At 48.5% G+C, this 24,549-nt stretch overlaps 2 protein-coding genes and 1 pseudogene across 7 annotated transcripts in view; all 3 read right to left on the bottom strand.

Annotated features, from left to right (window-relative positions):
- Positions 1–24,549, bottom strand: part of TOM2B (tobamovirus multiplication 2B) — a 67,443-nt gene that overhangs the window by 33,488 nt on the left and 9,406 nt on the right. The gene's annotated exons all lie outside the window — the stretch shown is intronic.
- LOC147628069 (uncharacterized) lies at positions 4,705–5,447 on the bottom strand. Its single transcript, XM_086815207.1, has 2 exons — positions 5,335–5,447; positions 4,705–5,229 (listed from the first exon to the last, which is right to left on the bottom strand). Exons 1-2 carry the CDS (start codon positions 5,377–5,379, stop codon positions 4,807–4,809), a joined length of 468 nt encoding a protein of 155 aa, XP_086671333.1. The 5' UTR covers positions 5,380–5,447; the 3' UTR covers positions 4,705–4,806.
- Positions 5,911–7,757, bottom strand: LOC147628068 (uncharacterized; annotated as a pseudogene).

Raw genomic sequence — 24,549 nt, 5'->3', positions numbered from 1 at the left:
CTATCATTAACCCTTTCAAGGGGCTTGTGTCTTCCTCGTAGGGCATCAGACCCACGAGAGGCACTAGATGGACCCCTCGAATTTGGCACTTCCAAAGGGTTGCCTTGGCTGTCCATTGTGTTTAAGTGTGCTAAAAGCGGGATGTCCAGTACACAGGTTCGTTTCCCCACTCGGAAGAGGGAAACAACCGTGCTCTGATACCAATGAGACCGATCCCGTCAAGTGGGAAGACTCCGTTGGACACCCACACGCGTAATAGCACAACTTTAAAACCACAATTTCCTTATAATCCTTCGCCTTTCCCATAGGCGTTAGATTATCATATGGAAGTGGCTTCGCAAGATTGCTGCCCCCAACATTCATGCCCATCATAGGGTCAACATTTCCCATTCCCACACCTGGCATACCATACATTCCAGCCATGTTTCCAAACATACCATTATGCATACCTGGCTGCATGCCACCATACATATTTGCTTGCATTCCAGGTTGCATGCCCCCAAACATATTTCCTTGCATATCGGACTGCATACCACCATACATATTCCCCTGCATACCACGCTGAAAATTAGCTCCAAAAGGCCCTGGCATACCCATGCCTCCCTGAGGATAACCCCCAGTCATAGATTGGAACTCTGAGCCACCACCAAAATAACCTGGATGCATAGTCTGCTGAGGAATAGATGGCTGTCCAAAGAAGGAACTCTGAGAGTTAGCACCATAAGCATGCTGCATGTTCGGAAACTGTCCAAAAGATGGATCCTGTGGGATGGCACCACTATGACCCTGAGGAAGGTTCTTAGAACGAACCTTCTTCTTCTTCTTTTTGGGCTATGTACGAGATCTCATAAATTCAGCAAACTTCTCACTTTGTGTGAGCTGCATAAATACATCCATAACACTAGCCAAACGATCTTTAAACCGAGCATCATCATCCTCTTTACCAAGTACATCTTCTGGCTGTGTTACATCCTCATAATGCTCATCATCTGCAGCCTGTTCTCCTGCAAGAATATCCTCATATACATTTCTCTCAGGAGAGGTCTCTTGCTCTTCCTCTTCATGATAAAAGTACTCATCTTCTGTATCAGACATGTTGCTGAATTTTTTTCAGCGATGACTTTCCTCGAGTCAACCACAAGCTCACCCCCTTTAGAAAGTTGATGATTGGTCCCAGCAAAACGGAACCTTGAAACCGTCCTCTGGTAGAAACCAAAGTGCGGTAGACTAGCAGTCACCCTTCCACTTGTAGTCCATATTTGAAAACAAATATGATGGGAGCTAGAGTGCCCCAAATCTGAAAATAGAACGACACCTGTTGGCCCCAAAGCTTGGCGCCCCTTGCGATATTTCTTTATTCAATTTCAAAAATATGTAAGGCTGAGTACAACAAAATCAGCCAAGAGAATACACCTGTATGTCCAATCTGACAGCCCACAATACCTCTTAGCACAGAGGATTCACACACACAGATCTATGTCTCAAAGCAACACTCTGTGCTTCCCTCTGATCAGCCAAGACCATTCAGCAGGACAGTCTTGAGCATACATCTGGCATATCTCATGCACATGATTCAACAACTCAGCACACACATACATTCACTGTCCCAATCTCTGTTTCCACCCTTTTCAATCTGCCATACCCCTCCTCTCACAAGGGGCCAGATAGCACAAATCTGCTGTAGACATAAGCTAATGGAAAGAAAGGTAGATGAACAAATTCAAAGCTTACCAAAATCAGCTCGTGGATCTGCACCGGAGGAAATGACCGTACCAGTCTGTATTTGCAGACACTTGTTTCAACAACTCTGCTTCACACGTGTGAGTGTACCTGTGTAGTTAGGCTTATCTGATACAGACATTCACATAGAGGGAGCTCTCCGTTGGACTATTGCGAAATCCCTACTCGGTCAAATAAGTATGTATCTTCTCATACCAAGCTCGAGGAGTTTGTTTGAGACCGATGCTTTTCAAAAGATGGTGTCCACATAGGACAACTGTCACCAGCCTAGACATTTCCAGTATGAAAGGGGTCTAGTGGACTCCAGGACGTCCAAATATTCGGAAAGAACAAGCTCTGGAAATGGAGGATTATCCTGGAATACAAAGGATCACGCTCCTAAAATTTAGGAGAGTTGCTATTTTTTATTTTATTTTTCAACTGGCCTTTGGCCCAAGATCCTCCCATAGTTACCAAATTTCACCGTCCCTGTAACATGCGGAAGCTTCGGGGGAGATCGGTAACTTCAATGCTCAGAAATCAGCACACTTTTCACGATGGAATTAACGCACAAAACTGAATGAAGATGTGCAGAAAATAGAGAGAGAGAGAGAGAGAGAGAGAGAGAGAGAGAGAGGACACAATATCGAGTCCCAAATACCCTTTGTAGGGCCCCCACCACGAATGGTGTATTTGCTTTATTAAAATGATGCAAATCTAAAAAGAAAATACAAAAACTTGACCTTTCTTGGCTGAGATAACTCTGCCCTTGACCTTCAGTCCTTCACCCCTTTGCGTTAGCAAATCCTTGGCTGTCCTGGCCATTTCATTGCCTTAGCTCTTGGTGAATTATGAGATAACACAATGGATTTCTGGCTTTGGTATTTATACTACCTAGGATGACCAGTCGGCCAGCTATGCTGCAGTCGTCTAGCTCTAATTCTGCCCACGACTGGAAAATAGCATTAAATGCTAGATAAATTCCATAAAAGGTTGTGCATGCTTTCCCTTGGCTGGCTGGCACTAGGCACATGAGCACAAAGGGCTGGGCACTCATTACACATGGTTCTGAAGGCTGGGCTTCCCCCATACTTGCCCTACAGTCCCCTAGGGCTAGATAACCAATTGGTTCCCCTTGCAAGAGCCCTGGGACTGTCCTAAAGCACTCCTATGGCCCTCCCATGGCTGGTGGGTACAGCCAGGGCCTTCCTGGCCCTCATGGGGGTCGTTTACCCTGTCCCCATGCCCACACCAGGACTTGGGGTAGCCCTATGGGTTGGCCCCTTTTCCTAAAAGCAAACCCTAACTACCTACACAATGATCTGGCATCCAGTACCATACCAAATACACAAAATCATTGACATCATTCCAGAGGGAGACTCACAGCGCGGACTGGCATTGTTTCATGTGCAGGACAGTGCACACCTGACCTTGGACTCATGTGCAGGACAATGCGCACCTGACCTCGGATGACTGGGATGGATCCTGCAAAGATCGAGACCATTCGGAATTGGCCAGAATTGCAAAACGTACATCAAGTACGTAGTTTTCTGGGATTATGTTCATATTATAGGCGTTTCATAAGGCATTTTGCTATGATAGCCACCTCTCTACATGATCTCACAAAGAAGAAAACCACTTTCAAATGGACTTCAAAAGAAAAGGATGCTTTCTTGCAGCTCAAGCATGCTATCATATGTGGACCTGTATTGATTGTTCCTGACTTGCAAAGATCATTCGTAGTAGAATGTGATGCTTGTGGCGATTGTATAGGAGCTGTCCTAAATCAAGAAGGGCATGCAGTTGCATACGAGAGCCGTCGTTTGCATGATGCTGAGCTTCATATGGATATCTATGAGAAAGAGCTCTTGGCTGTAATTCATGCCTTAGAGATATGGAAACATTATCTTCTTGGAGCTGAATTTGTAGTCAAGACAGATCATCAAAGCTTGAGATACTTTCTATCTCAAACAAAGCTTTCGGAGAAGCAGATGAGAATGGCAAACTTTCTTTCCATGTTTCATTTTCAGATTGTGCATACTCCGGGAAAGAAAAATGTGGTGGCAAATGCATTATCCAGGAGACCTTATGTAGCTGCAGTCTCAGTGGCCTCTCATGGGGACTTATCTACTATGCGAGATTTGTATCATTTGGATGCTGATTTTTGCCATATATGGACTGATTTGATGGCTGGTCATTCACATGCCTCTTATGTTATCAACGAGGGTTATCTTATGAAGGATAATTGCCTATGTGTGGTGAAGGATTTGCGTCCAAAGGTTATGGAGGAATGTCACGCTCCACCTTATGCCGGTCATAGAGGTATCATGCCCACTACACGCATGATTGAGAGATATTTCTTTTGGCCAAGCATGCGTAAAGACATTGAGGCTTATGTACGTGCATGTATTACTTGCCAAAAGGTGAAATTTGACAGGCAAAAACCTCTAGGTTTGCTTCAGCCATTGCCTATTCCCTCGCAACCTTGGGAAAGTATTACTATGGATTTTATTATGGACTTGCCTCGATCCCAGCATGGGAATGATGCTATTTGGACCATTGTGGACAGGTTTAGCAAGCAAGCTCATTTCTTGCCCGTCAAGAAAACCATTAAAGTTGATCATATGGTAAAGCTTTTTCTTGCTAATATTTTCAAGCATCATGGTATGCCTAAATTCATTGTTGGGGATCAAGGTGGTAAGGTACGTAGTGTACGGCACGCTATCAGTACGTACGGAACGTACTTCTGTACGGAACAAATTTTAAGGTACGTAAACAGTACGTACCATTTGTAAACAGTCCTAGAAACCTGAATATTTTGTAGACATAGCAACCAAAATACTTAAAATAAGGACTGAACCTCATTACTTAAAGTTTAAATCAATTATCAGTTACCAAGCCCATTACACAATACCTCATGTTAACAGTCATAGTGATATAAGCAAGAACCATGAAAGTCATAGATGATAAAAGAGAGTACAAATATCATGTCTACAGCTGCCATCACATGTCCTGGTCCACAAGTGCAAAAAGCAAAACAATGAAACACTACAGTTGTCTAGACTCTAGAGTCTAGACGCAAGAGTCTCAAATCTCATCATCAGATGAAGATGATGAGTCTTCTGAAGAGAGCATGCCTCCATCATTGATACCATTGCCCTCTTCATCGAACTCTGGCTCAGCAGCAACAAGCTCCAGTGCATCCTCGTCATGTGCGTCGGAAATCTGAGTGTGAATGAGTTCGACAGCCTCATTTGCACGCCTCTGCTGGGTGCGACGAACTGGAAGCTTTCCCCTGCGAATGCTCTCTCGTCTCACAGAGCCTGGATCTGGAGCTGCCTGGCGTAGAGGAATGCTGAGAGATCGTGCACGTGAGCCGGTCACACAACGATCCACGCTCTCAAGCTCTCTATGTAAAGCTCTCAAAATCTCCTCTTGCTCATCTCTAATCTGCCGATCCACAAGCTCCGGGCTGGGTTCATCTACCATTTTGAGTAGTGTTGGATCAACCTGTTTAAACATGCCACAAATTGCATATTGGACAATGGATATTCATTAAACTAGAAAAAAATTTCTACTTCTAAGTTCTTCTTGAGTCCGAATTTCAATTTATACCTGCTTCGGTGACCCCAAAGCATGGTAGCTTCGCACGAGCCTCATGTTAGCTCTGCAATACACCAACTTCTCTAATTGAGAAGTACTACGGCGATTCCGAATCTTAGTGTGTATAAGAGAGTATGAGCTCCAGTTCCGCAGCTGAGCAATCCTGTGCAAAAATGAGTGCAATGCGAGCAAATTTGTAAATCTTTTAATGCTAAAACATCAATCTTCATTTCCGAAGACTATACTTTAGAGATTAATTACAAGTTACCTGAGATAGAACACGAAGAGCAACTCGTGAAAGGTTTGGAAGACCAACCCTTCCATAAGAGTGCCACCATGTCAAAGGGAATTTCATGGCTTCCTTCCTCAATGACACAGGTCTCGCAAATGAAGCACCAATACCACTCATGTAAGTGGTGAACTCTCTATCGATCTGAAGTTGCTCCTCCTCTGAGAACATCCTTCCCACATACTCTGACTGCTTCATGCTCAAAGCAGTATTATTCCATAGCTCTGGCGACCTGTAGAGAGGATGGAGCATGGCAGCCATCGCATGGATGGGACGGCTCATGAATGTCCACCGTTTGTCTACAATGTCCAAGATCTCACCTCGGCTGAAAATGAGAGATTGAACATACATGTCTTAGGTTATAGTGCTAAGTGTACACATGTCAGTCCTGACTCCTGACATGTCATGAGAATCGAGAATCGAGAAGTCATAAAAATCAAAGAAAGAGGAAGAAATTAGAACTATTGCTTACCGTTGAGCAGTCATCATGGAGCACTGAGCAACATGGTCTTTCATTTGCATAAACAAATGAAAGACCAGCCCCAAAGTTGAGCCCTCCATGTCTGTAAGTCGGAGAAGGACATACACGGGCTTAAGTGCAACTGAAAGGCTATGAACTTGCTGCCAAAAATCGTCATCCAAGATCCGCCTCTGCAAGTATTTTGTACGCTCATCCTCTGAATGATGCATCTGTCGCCACCTTGGATCCACAACTGTTGATGATAGTGAATCTCTTATCTTGTAGCGCCTGTCCAAGACCAAGAATATATAGGCAAACCTGGTCTTGGAGGGTCTCACCATATCCAAAGGGCTATGGCTCCGAAAGATGGCAAGAGCCTGATGCTTCTTGCGGAAGAAGGTGGTGATCTTTACAGCATCTGCAACAATGGGTTGCACCCAAACAAGCTTCCCAATGTCTTCCATAAGTAAATCAAGACAATGGGCAGCACATGGAGTCCACACTATATGTGGAAACTCTGCCTCGACCATTTGACCCATTGCCTTGCAGTTAGAGGCGTTGTCGGTCACCACCTGCACAACATTGTCCTCCCCAACCTCAAGGATAGCCTGTCGAATGTGGCCATAAATGAACTCCCCTGTGATCCTGTCGCCTGCTCTCCCTGCATCCACGGCACGCAAGAAATAGGTGCCCAAGCAAGATGACACAAGGATATTGATTATGTGCCTCTTACGAATGTCTGCCCACCCATCTGAAATAATAGTGCATCCAAACTCCTGCCAACCTGCTTTCACAAGAGTGAGCGCCTTGTCTATCAAGGCCTTCTGCTCATCCAACATGGATGTACGCATCTTCGTATACTCAAGACCTGTCCATGTCTCAGTAGGCCCTACCTGCGCAATTGCTTTCACCATTCTTTTCCATTGGTCTGTCCTTAACACATTGAAATATATTACACTCAATAAGAGTACGACAAATCTCCATTTCTGCCACCCTTTGCCGCTCCTTTACCCAAGCTTGTGATGAGATACAAGAACGCAGAGTGGATTGCTTTGATGCCTCCCCTGTACCTCTCGCATCTTGTGGTAGGAGGTCCTCATCATCGACAATACGTGCCCTCTTCCTGCCTGTGGTGGATTGGGCTGAAGCCGAAAGACTTTCACCTTCATCTACTGTACCTGAACCTGTAACATCTCCAATAAAAGCATCATGGAGAGCATCTTGCGTACTTTCACCACCTCTAACACTGCTTGCACCACCCATTGCAGGACAATTCTCCGCAATCAATTGGTCCCTCATAGCTTGTGGTATTTTATCACATGGACCACATTGATTGGTGCACCCGATACCTGCCATGTGCTTGATGACGCGAGTTATGGTGCTAGTGTACTGCTCCCCGCAATACTTGCATGCCCATAGCCGAGTACCTGACCCTTGCTGAGAAGGGGTGTTAACAACCCTCAGGACATTGGTGTGGATTGCCCAGTTCGGGTTAGTCTTGCGCGGCATGATGAAGCCTGGGCGTGAGAGAGAGCGAAGAAGAGCGAAGAAGTTTGCTCTGCAGAGTTTTGCAGGTACACACGATTTTGCAAGTATACACAAATGCCCAAATTTTGGTCGCTTATCCACAAGCGCATGGTCGCCACACCCGCCTCGCCACGCCACAAAATTTTTTATTTTTTTTTAAAATGTTTCCGTACGGATCCGTACAGTACGGTACCATATCGTACCGTACGACTGTACTGTACCGATCCGTACGTACGTACGGCATCAACCTTGTTGGGGATAGAGATCCCAGGACTACGAGCCTCTTTTGGAGGGCTTTATTTGATAACATGGGTACTAAACTTGAGTTTTCATCAGCTTATCATCCCCAAACGGATGGCCAAAGTGAAGCTGCAAATTCAGCCATGTTGGATTTATTGAAGTGTTATGTGGCAGATCAAAAGACTGCATGGGAGAAGTATCTTCCACTTGTTGAGTTTGCCTACAATAATACGATCCATGCCTCCACGGGAAAGGCTCCATTTGAGATTATTTATGGCAAAGTCGTATTGCCACCCATCCTTCGTACAAAGGATGAGATTTTTGCAACTGATGAATATGTTCGTGACTTGGATGTAGCCTTTGCTCAGGTGCGGACAGCCATTGCAAAGTCACAAGATAAGCATAAAATGGCTGCTCTGCTGACAAGCATAGAAGGGACATGCAAGTCAAAGAAGGTGATTGGGTTTTGCTGAAATTTGAGAAGGCTAGGCTTCCGAAGAGGCCAAGACGAGAAGGATCATATCCTAAGCTTTCTCCTCGCTATTATGGACCCTTCAAGGTGATTCACAAGATCAATGAAGTGTCATACAGGCTTGCTTTACCTAGTCATTAGAAGATTTACAACGCATTTCATGTGAGTCTTTTTTGGAAATATGTGGGGCCAGATCCTGACAAGCCTGTCACAGAAGATCCGCCAGAGATTGATGAGCTTGAGGAGATCCTCCAGCCAGAACAGATTGTTTTTCACAAGGAGAGAAAGCTACCTGCAGGAAAGCTTTCCAGGAGATACCTTGTGAAGTTCAAAAATTATTTGCCTATTGATGCAAAGTGGGTAAATGAGGATTATTTTGTTGACTATCCACAGTTGTTGCAGGCATATCTTGAGGCTTTTCAGTTGCGGACAACTCTTTAGAAGCCCGGGGGGATGTCACCAATTGGCCGACCATTTGGTCCATCTCCAGTTTTGTGTCTCGTTCACTTGAGGCCAGGCCAGTGTCTCATGTGAAGAGGCCAGTATTTTTGCTTAACATGGACGGGAGCCAGACTGGTGCCACCCGTGTGTTAGCAGGATGGTGTCGTATGGACGGGAGCCAGACTGGTGCCACCCGTGTATGACCTGGACTGTGTTCTATCCATGGGATTGTCACGCCATGGAAGAGCCAGTATTTGTGCCGTGTTTTACCTATGGGACTGTCACTCCATAGGAAGACCAGGATTTATGTTTTATGTCGTGCCATTTTTGTGCCCGACAGATATTTTGTACTTGTTCCATGAACGGGAGATATGTCCATGATACTATTTGCACATGCACTCATGTTTTGCATGTTTGAAACTGTTTTCGCATGACTTGTATTCTTGTGTTTGCCTACTTGACGTGCCGCTTACTGAGCGGGGACGCCTGCCAGTGAGTCGTGAAGTTTGCTCTGTCTTCTGACGAGTTTTGTTGCATGTGAACAGGTGGTAAGTGTATTGCACTTGTTGGTTTAATAGCTTTATTTCTAACCTTTCATTTTATAAGGTGGTAAGTTCACATTCATTTAAAAGTGGGCACCCATTATGGGCACCCACATATGGGCCAAGGTGGGGAGCCACACTTAGCCCCTTAAGTGTGTGTGTGGGGTGGGTGCATGGCCACCTACCCACACCACACTTCGAAGCTGGCCGCCCCCATGCAAACGTGGGGAGCCGGCCAGCTGTGGTCGTTTACTCTTCTCCAATCTCTTCAAAAGAAAGCGACCACCCTTCGTAAAAGGACAGAAAACGGGCGATCGTCTCCATCTCTTCAGCCTGCGCAACCTCCTTCACTCCTCTTGCAGGCGGCTGTGTGTCCATCTCCAGCAGGCTGCGCTGCCTCTTCTTGCAGAGGCGGCTATGTGCCATCCCCAGCAGGCTGCGCTGCCTTCTCTTGCAGGCGGCTGTGTGCCATCCCTAGCAGGCTGCGCTGCCTTCTCTTGCAGGCGGCTGTGTGCCATCTCCAGCAGGCTGCGCTTCTCTTGCAGGCGGTTGTGTGCCATCTCCAGCAAGCTGCGCTACCTCCTCTTGCAGGCGGCTGTGTGCCCACCTCCAGCAGGCAGCTGTCCTCTCCAGCAGACGGCTGCGCCTACTCCACCTCCTCTCCTGCAGACGGCTGCCCCTTCTCCACCGCAGCCAGGCGACTTTACAGGCGGCTGTGCTCTGCAGCCAGGTATCTCCACCTCCAGTCGGCAGCTGCGCCTACTCCACCCCTGCAGACGGCTGTCCCTTTTCATCTCCAACAGGCGGCTGCCTACTCTGCCTTTCTACACAGGCAGCTACTCCTCATCCTCCTCGACAGGCTGCTGTGTCTTGGTGTCCACCACTAGTAGCTACACACACAGACACCTCGGGTATTGGTCTTCCATCTACAAGTAAGTGAATTCAGATTTAAGTAAAGAACTTTGTTGTAAATCTGATAAAGAATTCTCTCTACGGCTAACACCCGTTCGGTGCCGGGTAGTCCAAGCTCTTGGAGAACCTCGGTCCAAAGGTGTCGAGATCGGGAGAACTGGGCATTAGTACGGGACCTGTTTGTGCGTGGTCCTGGAACACCAATGGGGCGCTCTCCGCAGATTCCAGTGAAGGCACAGGACCGTAGAGACTGGACCACTCAAGTGGTTGCTCTCCTTCGAACATCTACTTCGAGCCTCTTGTTTGGTACTGTATTCATTTGTACATGGACATCATCTGGTTCATTGAACCCATGGAGCATTGTATTTGTTAAATACTCCCAATAATATATCATATATTGAGGGGGGGGTCGGCCCGTTCCGACCCCAATGCTGGTGTCCATCTATTTCATTTCAATTTTCAGTTGTTATTAAGTTGTCCATTTCAAATTGTGATATTAAGTTGTGCTATTACACGTGTGGATGTCCAACAGAGTCTATTCCCACTTGACGGGATCAGTTTCAGTTGGATTTCAACCTCCGGACGTCTCCCACATAGATAGTGGACGGTCAGATTGCGCTCCCGAAAAGAAGTGTGTTTTCTTGCTATCGCGAGCTTCGATGACGAGAGACCAAGAACCATGGGACCAGAGTGCACCAAGCAGCCCAGCTAGGGCACCAGGCTTGAGTGTTACAAATATGTTCCAGCAGATGATGCGAGCAATCGCATACCAAACAACCAAGTTGGACGAGGAGAAGGCGCAGATCTTGGCTCTGGAAGAGCATACCCGTTCTCCAGCGTCGCGTTTTCCATCTCCTCCTCCTGTCAGAATATGCAGCGGAAATGATGACCAAATCTGGGAACACAAGAGCAAAAACGCAAGCAGAAAAAACAGCACAAAAAGAGAGAGATGTAGGCGTGTAACTCTGCTCTGATATACACAAGAAGATCCCGAATATGATACAAATGAGGTATGGGGGCTGAGGACCTATATATACCCCCCTAGAGGGCAGTCGGCCAGCATCAGAGAAGCCCACGACTGATAAATATGTCCCACGACTGCATACAGGCAGTCGGCCAGCATACAGATGCCTCCGCCTACACAGAACAAGTCGGCCAGCACTCTGACAGCCCACGACTGATGTAGATCCAGTCGGCCAGCTTCAGAGTGCTCCTGGCATCACCTGGCAGCCCTCCCAAGCCTCAGAAAAATGGGGAAAAATAGGGGAAAAATACGGAGTGTGGGGAAAAATGGGAAAACACCTCATAAGGGCGGGCACACCCACAACAAAGGCCCTGGTGTATAAAACTGGACAGGAGATGACTTCTAACACCCCCTCTCAGCTCCTGGCTGTGTAACCAACCACTGGGAGCTGGGGTGCCGCCTGAGCAAATCCTGAGAGCGACTTCGTGAAGAGGTCCACCGTACTGTCCTCCGTCGAACAGAACTCCAGCAAGATGTCATCAGCAACTATCTGTTCACGAACAAAGTGCCTCTGGATGACCATGGGTTCCTCCAGTGGAAGCCCAAACCTGCAATGTAACCTCCTCATGCTCCGTAAAACTGCTCCTCGGGCATAAGTAGATCTCCTCGTGTCCGGATCTCCTCCCCAAACCGAGTCACTCCAACCGTGGAGTCGGACTCCATCCAACAATCCCCCTCCTGTGTACAAGAGTCCATGATCCTTCGCATGTCGCAGAAACCACAGGAAACGCAATCCTGATTCCTGCCTCACAAAGAGACATCTGCAACCAAGAGCTCAATTGCCTCATCAGGAAGCTCCCGTCCAATCCGGTGTCCATCAACCAGATCCATGAACCATACAGCTTCTGAGTCACAGAGACATCACACTGCTCACAAGGATCAACACCTGTTACGGTGCACAAGCAAGTCCTGGAAACCTGATGAAACCTGTCAACCACCCCCTCTGAATCCGGAACCACAAAGCCTGGAGAAACCACCTCCTTCTGCAAGTAAACACCTGTCACCTGCCTGGCTTTCCGAAAGGTCCCCGTGGAAAGAACATCCTCAACTACTGGAAGTTCTATGTCCCGAACACTACGAGACATCAGAGCATAAGTGACCTGTTCAGCTTCCTCTGACTCACGAACACAAGAACTACCAACCTCAGTACTGGAAAGTTCCTGCCAACTGCTGCCATCTACTGGCAAGCTATCCACCATCTGGTCCCGGAAAGCTCGCACCTGCAGCGTATCCACACCTGAGTAGCTATTACCATACTGCCACTCATCACAATCTTGAGGACCTGGGAGAGAGAGTGCTGAAAGCCTGTAGACTCCATTCTCCACTCCACCTTCCCAAACCACTTGGCCTGTTGCTTTGTCCCGGAGAGCAACAAAATGCTCATCAAACTCCACCCGTACGCCAGTCTTGCAAACCTGATGCACTGACAACAGATGAAAACCAAGTGCCGGAACATACAACACCTGGGAGGAATGCTTCCCCCCTCTGCCATCGGGAACTATCTCCATCCTGCCCTCACTGTGAACTGGGATAGTGGACGTATCCCCAGTAAGAATCTGACCAGAACACCTGCAGAGATCCTGTAAACCGGAACGGGAAGGAGTCATGTGCCTGGAAGCACCACTATCGAGAATCCACTCCCGAGTATCCGTTGCGGAGAGTCCTCCAATCTCCTCCCTGCCTGAAGAAAATGAAACATCGATGTCCATCACCTCCAGGTGCACAAAAGCCGGAGTCTTCGTGATTGCTGAGGAGTCTTCACCCTTCTCGGTCTTCCGCTTGGGACACTGCCTCCAGTAGTGGCCTTTGTCGCCACAATCATTACAGGTCCTCTCTGCCTTCAGTTTCTCGCGGTCAGCGTCGGACATCTTCTCAGAAGACTTCTCTGATGAAGCCTTCCCCTTGCCCGAGTTACGGCCTTTCGACCGTTGGCCAGTAAAGGCCTCCGAACCTCCACCCTGAGGAGGGTTCGTGAATCGTTCCTCCTGGTCCAAGACCATGGGCACAAGCTCCTCCCACGTGATGGTGCTGAGCCTGCCACTGGTAATCAACGACGAGTAGAATGCTGAGTACGAAGAGGGCAAATGTGACAGCAACGTGATGGCCATGTCCTCTGACGATATCTCCTTCCCAGCCTGAAGAACCTCCTGCTGAAGAGCCTGCAGCTTGTTAATATGCTCCCGCATCGTCGACGACTTTGCAGGGCTCATAACCCGCATCTGTACTTCCAAGGAAATCCTCTTCATGGGCGATACCCTGTTGTAAAGTGAGGCCAAATGCTGCCATATACCTCTGGCCAGCGTCATGTGCTTGACATGATTGATTACCTGCGGTGTGCAGTTGAGGAAAATAAACGAACGGACCCTGGCGTTGACACGATCCCACATCTGTGTCTGGGCCTCCCGGTCCTTTCGGGTTGACGGTAACTCCCCTTCCTCTACTTCCGGCCGTGGAACACCAACAACGACGAAATCGGCGAGATCGTAGGACTCCAGAACGGATTCCATCATCACCTTCCATATGCCGTAGTTGCTCCCGTCCAACTGACGGTCCACCGGGAACGTGGGGAGAGTCGGGATCTTCACATGTCTCTCGGCCATCTCAAACAGATCTGCCATAGCGGGGATGTACTCTGAAAAGGGTGGGTGGGTGGGAACAAAGAAGAACTGATACCTGCAAGTGGCTGTCCAGCAAATCAGCCCGCCTTCCTCTTGCTTCTCCTCTTCCCGAACAGTCCAAAACAGTCCACCAATCAGCCACAAAACAGCCCCCTCTTGCTCACACAAATCCCAAGACCTATCTAGAGCCTAGGCTCTGATACCATGTCAGAATATGCAGCGGAAATGATGACCAAATCTGGGAACACAAGAGCAAAAACGCAGGCAGAAAAAACAGCACAAAAAGAGAGAGATGTAGGCGTGTAACTCTGCTCTGATATACACAAGAAGATCCCGAATATGATACAAATGAGGTATGGGGGCTGAGGACCTATATATACCCCCCTAGAGGGCAGTCGGCCAGCATCAGAGAAGCCCACGACTGATAAATATGTCCCACGACTGCATACAGGCAGTCGGCCAGCATACAGATGCCTCCGCCTACACAGAACAAGTCGGCCAGCACTCTGACAGCCCACGACTGATGTAGATCCAGTCGGCCAGCTTCAGAGTGCTCCTGGCATCACCTGGCAGCCCTCCCAAGCCTCAGAAAAATGGGAAAAAATAGGGGAAAAATACGGAGTGTGGGGAAAAATGGGAAAACACCTCATAAGGGCGGGCACACCCACAACAAAGGCCCTGGTGTATAAAACTGGACAGGAGATGACTTCTAACACCTCCCTCTCCTTCCGTATCCCAAATTCCAGATCCTCAACACAAGGACCCTCTCGCGGGGTCACGACCACAGCCGAGCTCTTTGCTTGAGTTACAGCTGCGTGCATTGGAGATCCGACAACGTGAAGACGAAGCCATGCGATGCGTGGAACACGAGCGTTACCTAGCAGCTTTGGACGCCAGATTGACATCGGCGGTTCCCTCGAATCATTTTCCCGAGAAAATGAATTTCAATAAGAGTAATGGTAAACTCGATCCCACAACTCTTTATTCATGGTTACATCAGTTTGAAGCTTACTTTGCAGCAGTTAGAAAGACAAATACTAACAGAGTGATCTTAGCCAGTTGGTACTTGGAAGGTGAGGCCATTCCTTGGTGGACTCAGTGGGCTCATGCCCACACCAGATAGGTATGGCAGCTTTATGTGTGGAACGAGTTTGTCCGCGACCTTAAGCTTACTCCAGACCAGGAAGCCAAGGCAGGCAAGACAGGTGGCACAAGGAGGAGGAGGGTAGATGTTTCTTTTGTCATACCAAAGGACATACTTCTCGGGATTGTCCTAAGAAGCCTCCAAAGCCCGCCGCCGCTGCCTCCACAGCTTCCGTGGTGAGCTCAGCTCCCACACAGACCCCAGTGGCTGCCCCTAGTTCTTCAAACCCCGGTGCTTCAGTTGGAGCAATTATTAGCCGGGAGCTCGAAGATAAGCAGAAGGGCACCCCTAACCAGGAGTATGAGCGCAACGAATTGCTCAAGTGACAAGTCCTTTGGCTACATAGGTGGCCAGAGAGTCGTTGTCTTGTTTGACAGCGGCAACACAGAGGATGTGGTCACGGAACAGGCCGCTAGGTGTGCCCGTTTCGACCCGACTTCGGTGGACAAACAGGTTGAGGGTTTTAGCACAGGCATGACAACGAGCGTCAAGTATGAAGCTCTAGGTGTTGAGTTAGTTATTCAAGGCATAGAATTTGTGTGATTTTATGGTTGCCCCTCTTGTAGGAGCAGACATAATTTTGGACATTCAGTGGTTTCACAAGTTTCTTCCTGATGTCAAGTGGGACAAGCACACGTTCCAGATCAATCGGAATGTGTCAAACGCAGTGACCATTAAGTGTGAGCCAGGAATTCCGAACTTTCCGCTCATAAGCCACTTGCAGGCTAACGAGCAGTCAGGAAAGGCGCACATTGTGCGATGATATACATCCAGACAGCCCAGACGGTGGCCAGTGCTTCCGAGAAGTACTCGACTCTCCATGAAAAGTTCCTGAAGATTTTTCTTCGGGACAGCCTCCCTCCCCACCTCCCCCCGTCCAGACCGGAGGACCACAAGATTGACCTCCTCCTAGGCTCGGAACCCCCGAGCAAGTTTCCGTATCACCTTTCCAAGGCAATGGAATCAAAGTTGGACCGCCAACTCCAAGAATTGTTGCGATCTGGCTTCATCCGCCCCAGCGTGTCGCCATTTGCAACCCCGATCTTATTTGTCAAGAAGAAAGATGGGTCTTCCCATTTGTGTGTCGATTATCATGCACTCAATAAGCTGACTATCAAGAGTAGATTCCCGATGCCTCGAATTGATTATATTCTCGAGAGGCTGAATGGAGCAAAAGTGTTCTCGAAACTTGATTTAAAGAGTGGGTACCACCAGGTGCGGATTGTGGAGGGGGACATCCCCAAGACAGCCTTCCATACAGAACGGGCCCACTATGAATTTGTGGTCATGCCATTTGGCGTGACGAACGCCCCAGCTACATTTAACCGCATGATGATGCATGTTTTCCGGGATACGACATATTGGTATTTTCAGCTACGGTTGAGCAGCATGACATTGATGTGGAGAAAGTCCTTCAGTTGCTGGAAAGCAACAAGCTCTACGTCAATGAAAAGAAGTCGAAATTTTACCTGTTCCAGGTACATTACTTGGGATACATAATAAGTGCTGCAGACATTCGACTTGATCCGGCTAAAGTGGCCGAGATTGTCAATTGGGAAATACCTCAGACAGCCTATGACATCAGATCCTTTGTGGGTATATGCCAAGCATACTCCACCCACATAGACAAGTTTTCTGATCTCTCGGCGGATCTCACCGATCTACTAAAGGGTGTGAAGACAAGAAGGCAAAAGATTCGAATGACTCCACGAGCGTTGGAGGCATTCAAGAACCTCAAGGTGGCTTTATCAGAAGCGCCTTGTTTAGCACTTGCCTCGTGGGATGAGCCATTTCAGGTGATCACCGATGCAAGTAACATCGCAATTGGAGGTGTATTGCAACAGAATAGTCATCCAGTAGCTTACATGTCTCGTAAGTTACTGCCCGCAGAGAAAAACTACTCAGTCTATGATCGTGAACTCCTAGCAGTTATACAGGCCTTGAAACATTGGAAACGTTTTCTGTATGGCCGTGACTTTGAGGTTCGCACTGACCATCAGGCATTACGCTGGATTCAGACAATGCCAAGTGCACAGTGGAGTGATCGACAACACCGCTAGAGTCAGATATTCCAGCAATTCGGTGGTATGATTGAGTACCTTCCAAGAAAGGCCAATCCAGTGGCCGATGCTTTGAGCAGGAAGGGACAAGTGACTACGATTCAAACCACTAGACTTGATCTTGTTGGTACAGGACTAGATGACATGAAGCACACGTACGCGGATTCCGAGGAATTCGGTACACAGTGGGAACAGGCATTGGATGCCAAAGGACCATGCCACTTTCTGATATGCGATGGTTGGCTTTTCTACAAAGGCCGACTGTGTGTCATGAAGTCGTTCAGGGCAACTCTTCTCCATGATGCCCATGACGCCATTACAGGTGGTCATAGGGGCATGAATTCGACTCTGGAGAAATTGGAACGGCAATATTATTGGCCAAAGATGAGGCGAGATGTGTTTACATATGTACAACACTGTGATATTTGTCAAAAGGTGAAAGCTCCTCGTGGAAAGAAGATAGGGTTGTTACAGCCCTTGCCAATTCTTGAGGGTCCTTTCCAAGATATTTCGATGGACTTTGTCACGAATCTGCCTCCCAGTCCAAGTAAGCGTAATACGCAGTGCTTAACTATTGTTGATAGATTTAGCAAATTTGTTATGCTAATTCCTTGCAGGGCCAATGTAACCGCCAAGGATGTTGCCCAGTTGTTCCTTCGACATTGATACCCGATTGGCGGGATTCCTAGGACCATAGTGTCAGACCGAGATGCCAAGTTTACCAGTCATTTTTGGAGGGCATTGTTTGATAACTTTGGTACTAAATTGAATTTTTCCAGTGCATTCCACCCACAGACGGATGGCCAAACAGAGATATACAACCAATTGGCCTTTGATGTGCTGAAGTGTTATGTCCACGATCAGCAAGGTAAGTGGGAATCTTATTTGCCTTTAGCTCAAGTTGTTTTGAATGATTCTTTTTCTTCAGCTATTGGCAGGACTCCATATGAGGCAGCATTTGGAAGACCTTTCCAGTCATTGTTGATCAGGACCTTGTCTTTACTACCAGAAGCGAACAGAGTGACGGAGTCTTACCAAGAGATTTTAGAGTCAGTTAAAGACAGGTCGGCTAAGGCGCAAGAGGCCTACACTCGACAAGCCAATAAAGACCGAAGGGATATGAAGTTTTCGAAAGGGGATTGGGTTTATCTTCGGATTATGAAGCAAAGGTTGAAACAGGTGGGCAAGCGATGCCCAAAGTTGTCTTTCAGGAGCTTCGGACCTTTTCCCATCAAGAAAAAGATTAATGAGGTGTCTATGCAGTTAAAGCTACCTCCAAGTTGGACTATGCACGATGTGTTTCACGTCACTTGGTTAAAGCCATATGCAGGTCCTACCCCTTCAAAAGTCAAAGACGAAGCGGAACCAGATATTGTTGATGAAGCAGAAGTTACGGTTCCAGAACAGATCCTTCTGCACCGTTTCAAGCATGGCTCAGGTCGAAGACGAAGACAGTTCCTCAAGAAGTTTCAGGACCGAGGGACCCACAAAGCGGTATGGCTCGACAAAGAGTTTTTCGAAGACTATTTGGCGTTATTGACGGATTATTTGGAGGCTATGCAGCTTCCGTCAAGTTAAGTAGAAGGGGATGTCACGTGCATCCCGCACTTGGATGCCAGGTCGACATATCTGTAAAGAAGGTGCAGGACCTGGGATGGTAAACTGGTCCCATGTGAGCCCAGTCCGGGACGAGTCAGCCAAGGATCCATCCCAGTTGTCCGAGGTCAGGTGTGCATTAGTCCAACATTATGTGTGCACTGTCCTGCACATGAAATAGCGCGAGTCCGCGCTGTGAGTCTCCCTCTGGAATGATGACAGTGATTCTGTGTATCTGGTATGGTACCGGATGCCAGATCATTGTGTAGATAGTTAGGGTTTGCTTTTAGGAATAGGGGCCAACCCATAGGGCTACCCCAAGACTTAGTGTGGGCATGGAGATAGTGTGAAACCACCCCCATGAGGGCCAGGAAGGCCCTGGTTGAACCCACCAGCCATGGAGGGGCTGTAGGACAGCCCCAGGGGCAGCCGACAGTACATGAAGCTTTTATAGGGCTGTAGGGCAAGTTTGGGTCAGCCCATACAAGCTACCCAGTCTCCAAGGCAGAGTCTAGATTCACTGCCCAGCCCATCTAGAATCATGCGCATGATGCCCAGCCAACCATGAAATAATGCACAGCTTTTTATGTGATTTTTCCAGCATTTAATGCTGATTTATAGTCGTGGGCAGAAAAGTGAACTGGCCGACTGCTGTTTAGGAGTAGTATAAATAGGACAGCCAAGCCCCTTGATTTGAACCAAAAATCAATTACCTAATTTTGCAGAGTTGTTGCAAATGACAGGCTGCTGAGGGTGCCGATAATGGGCTGCTACAGGAGTTGCAGGAGACGACGATGGTAGGAGCAGGGCTGCTACAGGCGGGAGCCGTTGATAGATTTTTGTAGGCGGGAGCTGGCACTAGCACTGTTGTGGCAGAAGCTGCAAGCGACGACAGCTGCTAGAGGCGACGGGTGCTGCAGAAGACGGCGACGAGTATAGTGTTGGCGGGGGGCACGGGCACAACGGCGACGACGAACACAGGCACAGCAACGAGGGGTGCAAGGGACTACGACAAGGACTGGCCGAAAGACAGTGCCGGACGGTGCCGGCACGACTAGCGTCGGACGGGCTCGATGACGAACACGTCACGGCGACAAGCGATGGAAACAAGGCACAAAAAAACTCACAAATCCGTCGATTGTCACATAAGCCTCGGGTGGGGCTGAGTGCCACCCTAGGCCGCCTCCTCTGGTGCAACCGCCGCCGGTGGGCAGGGCGGTGGTGGAGCCCTCCCCACTAGTGCTGCCCGAAATGGTGGCTGAAACGGGCGGCAAGCAAGGCGGAGCGCGGGTGGCAGGGAGATCGACGGAAATGTGCAGCGGCCAGACGAAACCCAAAAAGAAACGAAAACTGGGAGGCACAACGGATAGAAACCTGCAGTTGACAGAAGCACTGCTGGCGACGGAATTCCACGAGCAAGCAGCAGAAGGGGGAACCCTGCTATGATACCGTTGTTAGGTTCGGGTTGCCGAGAATGATGCACACAGAGAAAGCACAAGAAACACTCTCAAGAGAGAGACAGAGAGATGATGATTGATGCTCAAAGAAAGATGAGATACAAATGTGTGGAGCAAAGAGGGTTGACTCCACAATATCAAAAGACAATACAAGTGGTGTCATTTCACACCTAATATCAAAGGGGAAAAACCCAAAGGGAGAAAAGTGCCCTTGGTTAGCCCATGTTCACATGTGGCACTACTTGTATCATATGTGGCATAACTCATAGCATATATGCCAATAACCCTGCTATCCTTCATCTTCTCTCATGATCCCCTTTTTGGCCTAAGAGGGGATCATGAGCAACAGCCCTCTCTATATCCATCACATCAGCGCTTTTCTCTTGTAGCTACAGCAGCCCTCTCTACATCCATCACATCAATGTAGCTACAGAGCCCACTCTCTTCTCTTGATCCTCCATCAACTTGGGACAACATGTCATGTGCACATATGCCCATGGACAAGTTCCTCAGCTAGTCCAGCAGGGGCAGCCAGAAAAAGACCAGGATGATCGAGCACATAACACTTTTTGGCAGTATGGACTTGGAGATAGGTGGAAGGATGCCCTGTCAGTTGCGTTGGATTGAAGGCCGGACAGTCGCCTGCAGTTGTTGTCGGCTGTACCTGATCTGAGGTGGCAACTGCACATCAGGAGGCGGCTGTACTTGCTCTGGCTACAGTCGCATGATGGCACAAGAAGAAGCCCAGTCGGGTTGGGCATTTAATGCATTGTTGACTGGCCGACCAGCAGTCGGCCAGTTTCCCAAGTCTTGTGGAAGGCCTATAAATAGGCACAAAGGTTCCTCATTCTAGGCATTCAGTCCTTTAGGGATTGAGTCCCTTAGGGTCCAAGTAGGGACCAGAATTTTGGTGTATCACCCTTTTATGAAGACAGCCTAGGACTGTAGCTGAGTACCCTTATTGTACTATAGTGATATACTGAATTTCCAGCACATCTCTCTCTCTCTACTCTCTCTCCATATCTACATTTTGCATCAATATGTTTCTAGGAGTGTTTAGGGCTGAAAGAAGACTCTCAAAGCTTCCGCGTGTTACATTGGTATCAGAGCATCACGCTCAGCAAAGCTAAACACTGCATCAGTCCCATATGATGGTGTACAGGTCCAAGGGACAGGAAAGTATACGGATATGAAGCCCAAGGCAAGGAACACAAAATCGAGAAGAGCTCCCAGGAGGTTTGCTGGTGATGTTCCACAGAGCCAGAGGGGATGGCAGTCTTGTGAGCCAGATAGGTTCTCAAGCAACGGTCCCAAGGGAGGATTACCCTCCAAGGGGTGATGTGAGAGTGCCAGAGGGCCAAGCTTTCAAAGAAAAGGGTTTGCCAGGGATGGATGGATGACAGAGGGATTTCGGAAAAAAGAATGGGATGATGATAGTCATCCAAGAACAGGTTGGAATCCTGTCATCAAGTTTAGCAGAGGGGGATGTCATGTGCACATATGCCCATGGACAAGTTCCTCAACTAGTGCAGCAGGGGCAGCCAGAAAAAGACCAGGATGATGGAGCACATAACACTTTTTGGCAGTATGGACTTGGAGATAGGTGGAAGGATGCCCTGTCAGTTGCGTTGGATTCAAGGCAGGACAGTCGGCTGCAGTTGTTGTCGACTGTACCTGATCTGAGGCGGCAGCTGCACATCAAGAGGCGGCTGTACTTGCTCTGGCTGCAGGCGCATGATGGCACAAGAAGAAGCCCAGTCGGGTTGGGCATTTAATGCATTGTTGACTGGCCAACCAGCAGTCGGCCAGTTTCCCAAGTCTTGTGGAAGGCCTATAAATAGGCACAAAGGTTCCTCATTCTAGGCATTCAGTCCTTTAGGGATTGAGTCCCTTAGGGTCCAAGTAGGGACCATCATCTTCATTCGACATTGTTGGGACAACAGCCCTCTCTGCTCACCATCTCATATCGTTGGGACAGCAGTCCTCTCTGCTTATCTTCATTTGACTGCAAGACATCTTGGGACAGCAGCCCTCTCTGCATCCATCACATCAGCACTTTTCTCTTGTAGCTACAACAGCCCACTCTCTGCTCCTGATCCTCCATCGACTTGGGACAGCAGCCCTCTCTCCTCATCCTCATTCAACATCGTTGGGACAGCAGCCCTCTCTGCTTAATCATCATCACATCGTTGGGACAGCAGCCCTCTCTGCTCACCATCTCACATCGTTGGGACAGCAGCCCTCTCTGCTCATCCTCATTCAACATCGTTCGGACAGCAACCCTCGCTGCTTAATCATCATCACATCGTTGGGACAGCAGCCCTCTCTGCTCACCATCTCACATCGTTGGGATGGCAGCCCTCTTGTTTATCTTCATTCGACAGCGGGACAGCAGCCCTCTCTGCTCATTCGACGACGACTTGGGACAGCAGCCCTCTCTGCTCTTCACCACCCTTCAGGTATTGCAACACCCTCATTACCAGAGCTTGCACCGCTCGGGACGGCAGCCCTCTCTGCTCCTCACCACCACTCATGTATTGCAGCACCCTCATCACCAGAGCTTGCACCACTCGAGACGACAGCCCTCTGTGCTCTTCATCACCCCTCAGGTACCGTAGCACCCTTGTCACCAAAGCCTACACCACTTCACCTTCTATTGCCCACTTCAGATATCTACCACCTCTGAGTGCCTCTGCTTCCACCGACGCGAGCCTTCGACACCGACAACCTCTCGGAGTGTCTTTGCCTCACATCCACGCGAGCCTTCGTCACCAACCGTGCTTCGGCTCCAACATTGTCTTTGCTTCTACACTGGTCTACTACTCAGAGTGCACTGGTCTACTACTCAGAGTCACCTCACATTAGAGGGCCTATTGTACATGATTTCATTCACCATCATACATACACTCATTAACCCACTATGTTGATTTGCTCTGATCTCTCGTACATATGGTCCTTTCGTCCTTTTGCCCTCACAACATGTACTATATTTGGTTCTTAGTTTATAGGAGGCCTATATAAGTGACTTTATGAGTCAATTTGAGAGAGAGCTCCTCAAACCTGGACTCCAGGCCTTGTGACTACTCTATGCTTGCATCTGATGGGTGTGTTATGGTGGGATGGGACACCAAGGACTTTGCACGTGGAGCTATGTCTCTGATGTTACTATCCCCCTATACTCGGGATTGAGCTTGAATGGCTTTGTGGTTGGGCGGTGAGCTAAATGCCTAAGTCTTTGTGTGTTTTTCCTATTTGCAAATGCTTAATCGCAAGGTGTCACCAATTGGCCGACCATTTGGTCCATTCCTAGTTTTTGCGTCTCGTTCACTTGAGGCCAGGCCGGTGTCTCGTGTGAAGAGGCCTGTATTTTGCTGACATGGATGGGAGCCAGACTGGTGCCACCCGTGTGTTAGCAGGATGGTGTCGTATGGACGGGAGCCAGACCAGTGCCACCCGTGTATGACCTGGACTGTGTTCGATCCATGGGACTGTCACGCCATGGAAGAGCCAGTATTCGTGCCGTGTTTCGCCTATGGGACTGTCACACCATAGGGAAACTCGTGCCTCGAACTGTGTCTTACCTATGGGACTGTCACTCCATAGGAAGACCAGGTTTTTATGTTTTATGTCGTGCCAGTTTTGTGCCGACAGATATTTTGTACATGTTCCATGAACGGGAGATATGTCCATGTTACTATTTGCACATGCACACATGATTTGCATGCTTGAAACTGTTTTCGCATGACATGTATTTGTGTGTTTGCCTGCCTGACGTGTTACTTACTGAGCGGGGACGCCTGCCAGTGAGTCGTGAAGTCTACCCTGTATTCTGACAAGTTTCAGTGCATGTGAACAGGTGGTAAGTATATGGTACATGTTGTTTTAATGTTATTTTATTCTAACCCCTTTATTTTATAAGGTTAGGGGTTCGCACTTATTTAAAAGTGGGCACCCCCTTTGGGCACCCACTTTGGGGCCAAGGTGGGGAGCCCCACTTTTAAGTGAGTGTGGGGGTGGGCATGGTCACCTACCCCCACTAATCCCCCACATGCATGCGTGGGTATCACTAAGGTTAACTCCACCTTTATTTTATTAAAAAGAAGGGCTCTCTTCAAGCGTGGCAGGCATCGCTTCTTGCGTTTGTCCATCACCCTTCGCTTCCTTCTTACGTTGACAACCAGCGACCAGCACTCCGGCTCCTCTCAGGCTGCGCATGCCACCTCCAGTGGGCTGCGTTTCTGCATACAGCCAGCAGGCAGCAGCAACAGGCGGCCTTTCTCCTTAGGCTGCGCTCTGTCCCCCATACAGGTTGTGCAGGCTACGCTGCTGCTCTTCACAGGCGGCTGACTATCTCTGCTGGCGACTGCACCATAGGCTGACGGCTGCCTACTCTACAGGCGGCTGTGTGTTTTTTTTTATCTCTAGCAAGGCTACGTTGCCTTTCT

Source organism: Cibotium barometz, chromosome 20 (genome assembly GCF_041138505.1).
Source record: "Cibotium barometz isolate CiBa-2024 chromosome 20, ASM4113850v1, whole genome shotgun sequence".
In the NCBI taxonomy this organism is placed as follows: Eukaryota; Viridiplantae; Streptophyta; class Polypodiopsida; order Cyatheales; family Cibotiaceae; genus Cibotium; species Cibotium barometz.
Note: the sequence above shows the minus strand (reverse complement) of the source record. Positions and strands in the feature narration are given on the sequence as shown.

Excerpts from the sequence above, each read along its gene's own strand:
- LOC147628069 (XM_086815207.1), bottom strand. The coding sequence starts at position 5,379 with ATGAGGCTCGTGCGAAGCTACCATGCTTTGGGGTCACCGAAGCAG. Across the intron at positions 5,230-5,334 it reads CTTTGGGGTCACCGAAGCAG|GTTGATCCAACACTACTCAA; the intron begins GTATAAATTGAA and ends ATGTTTAAACAG.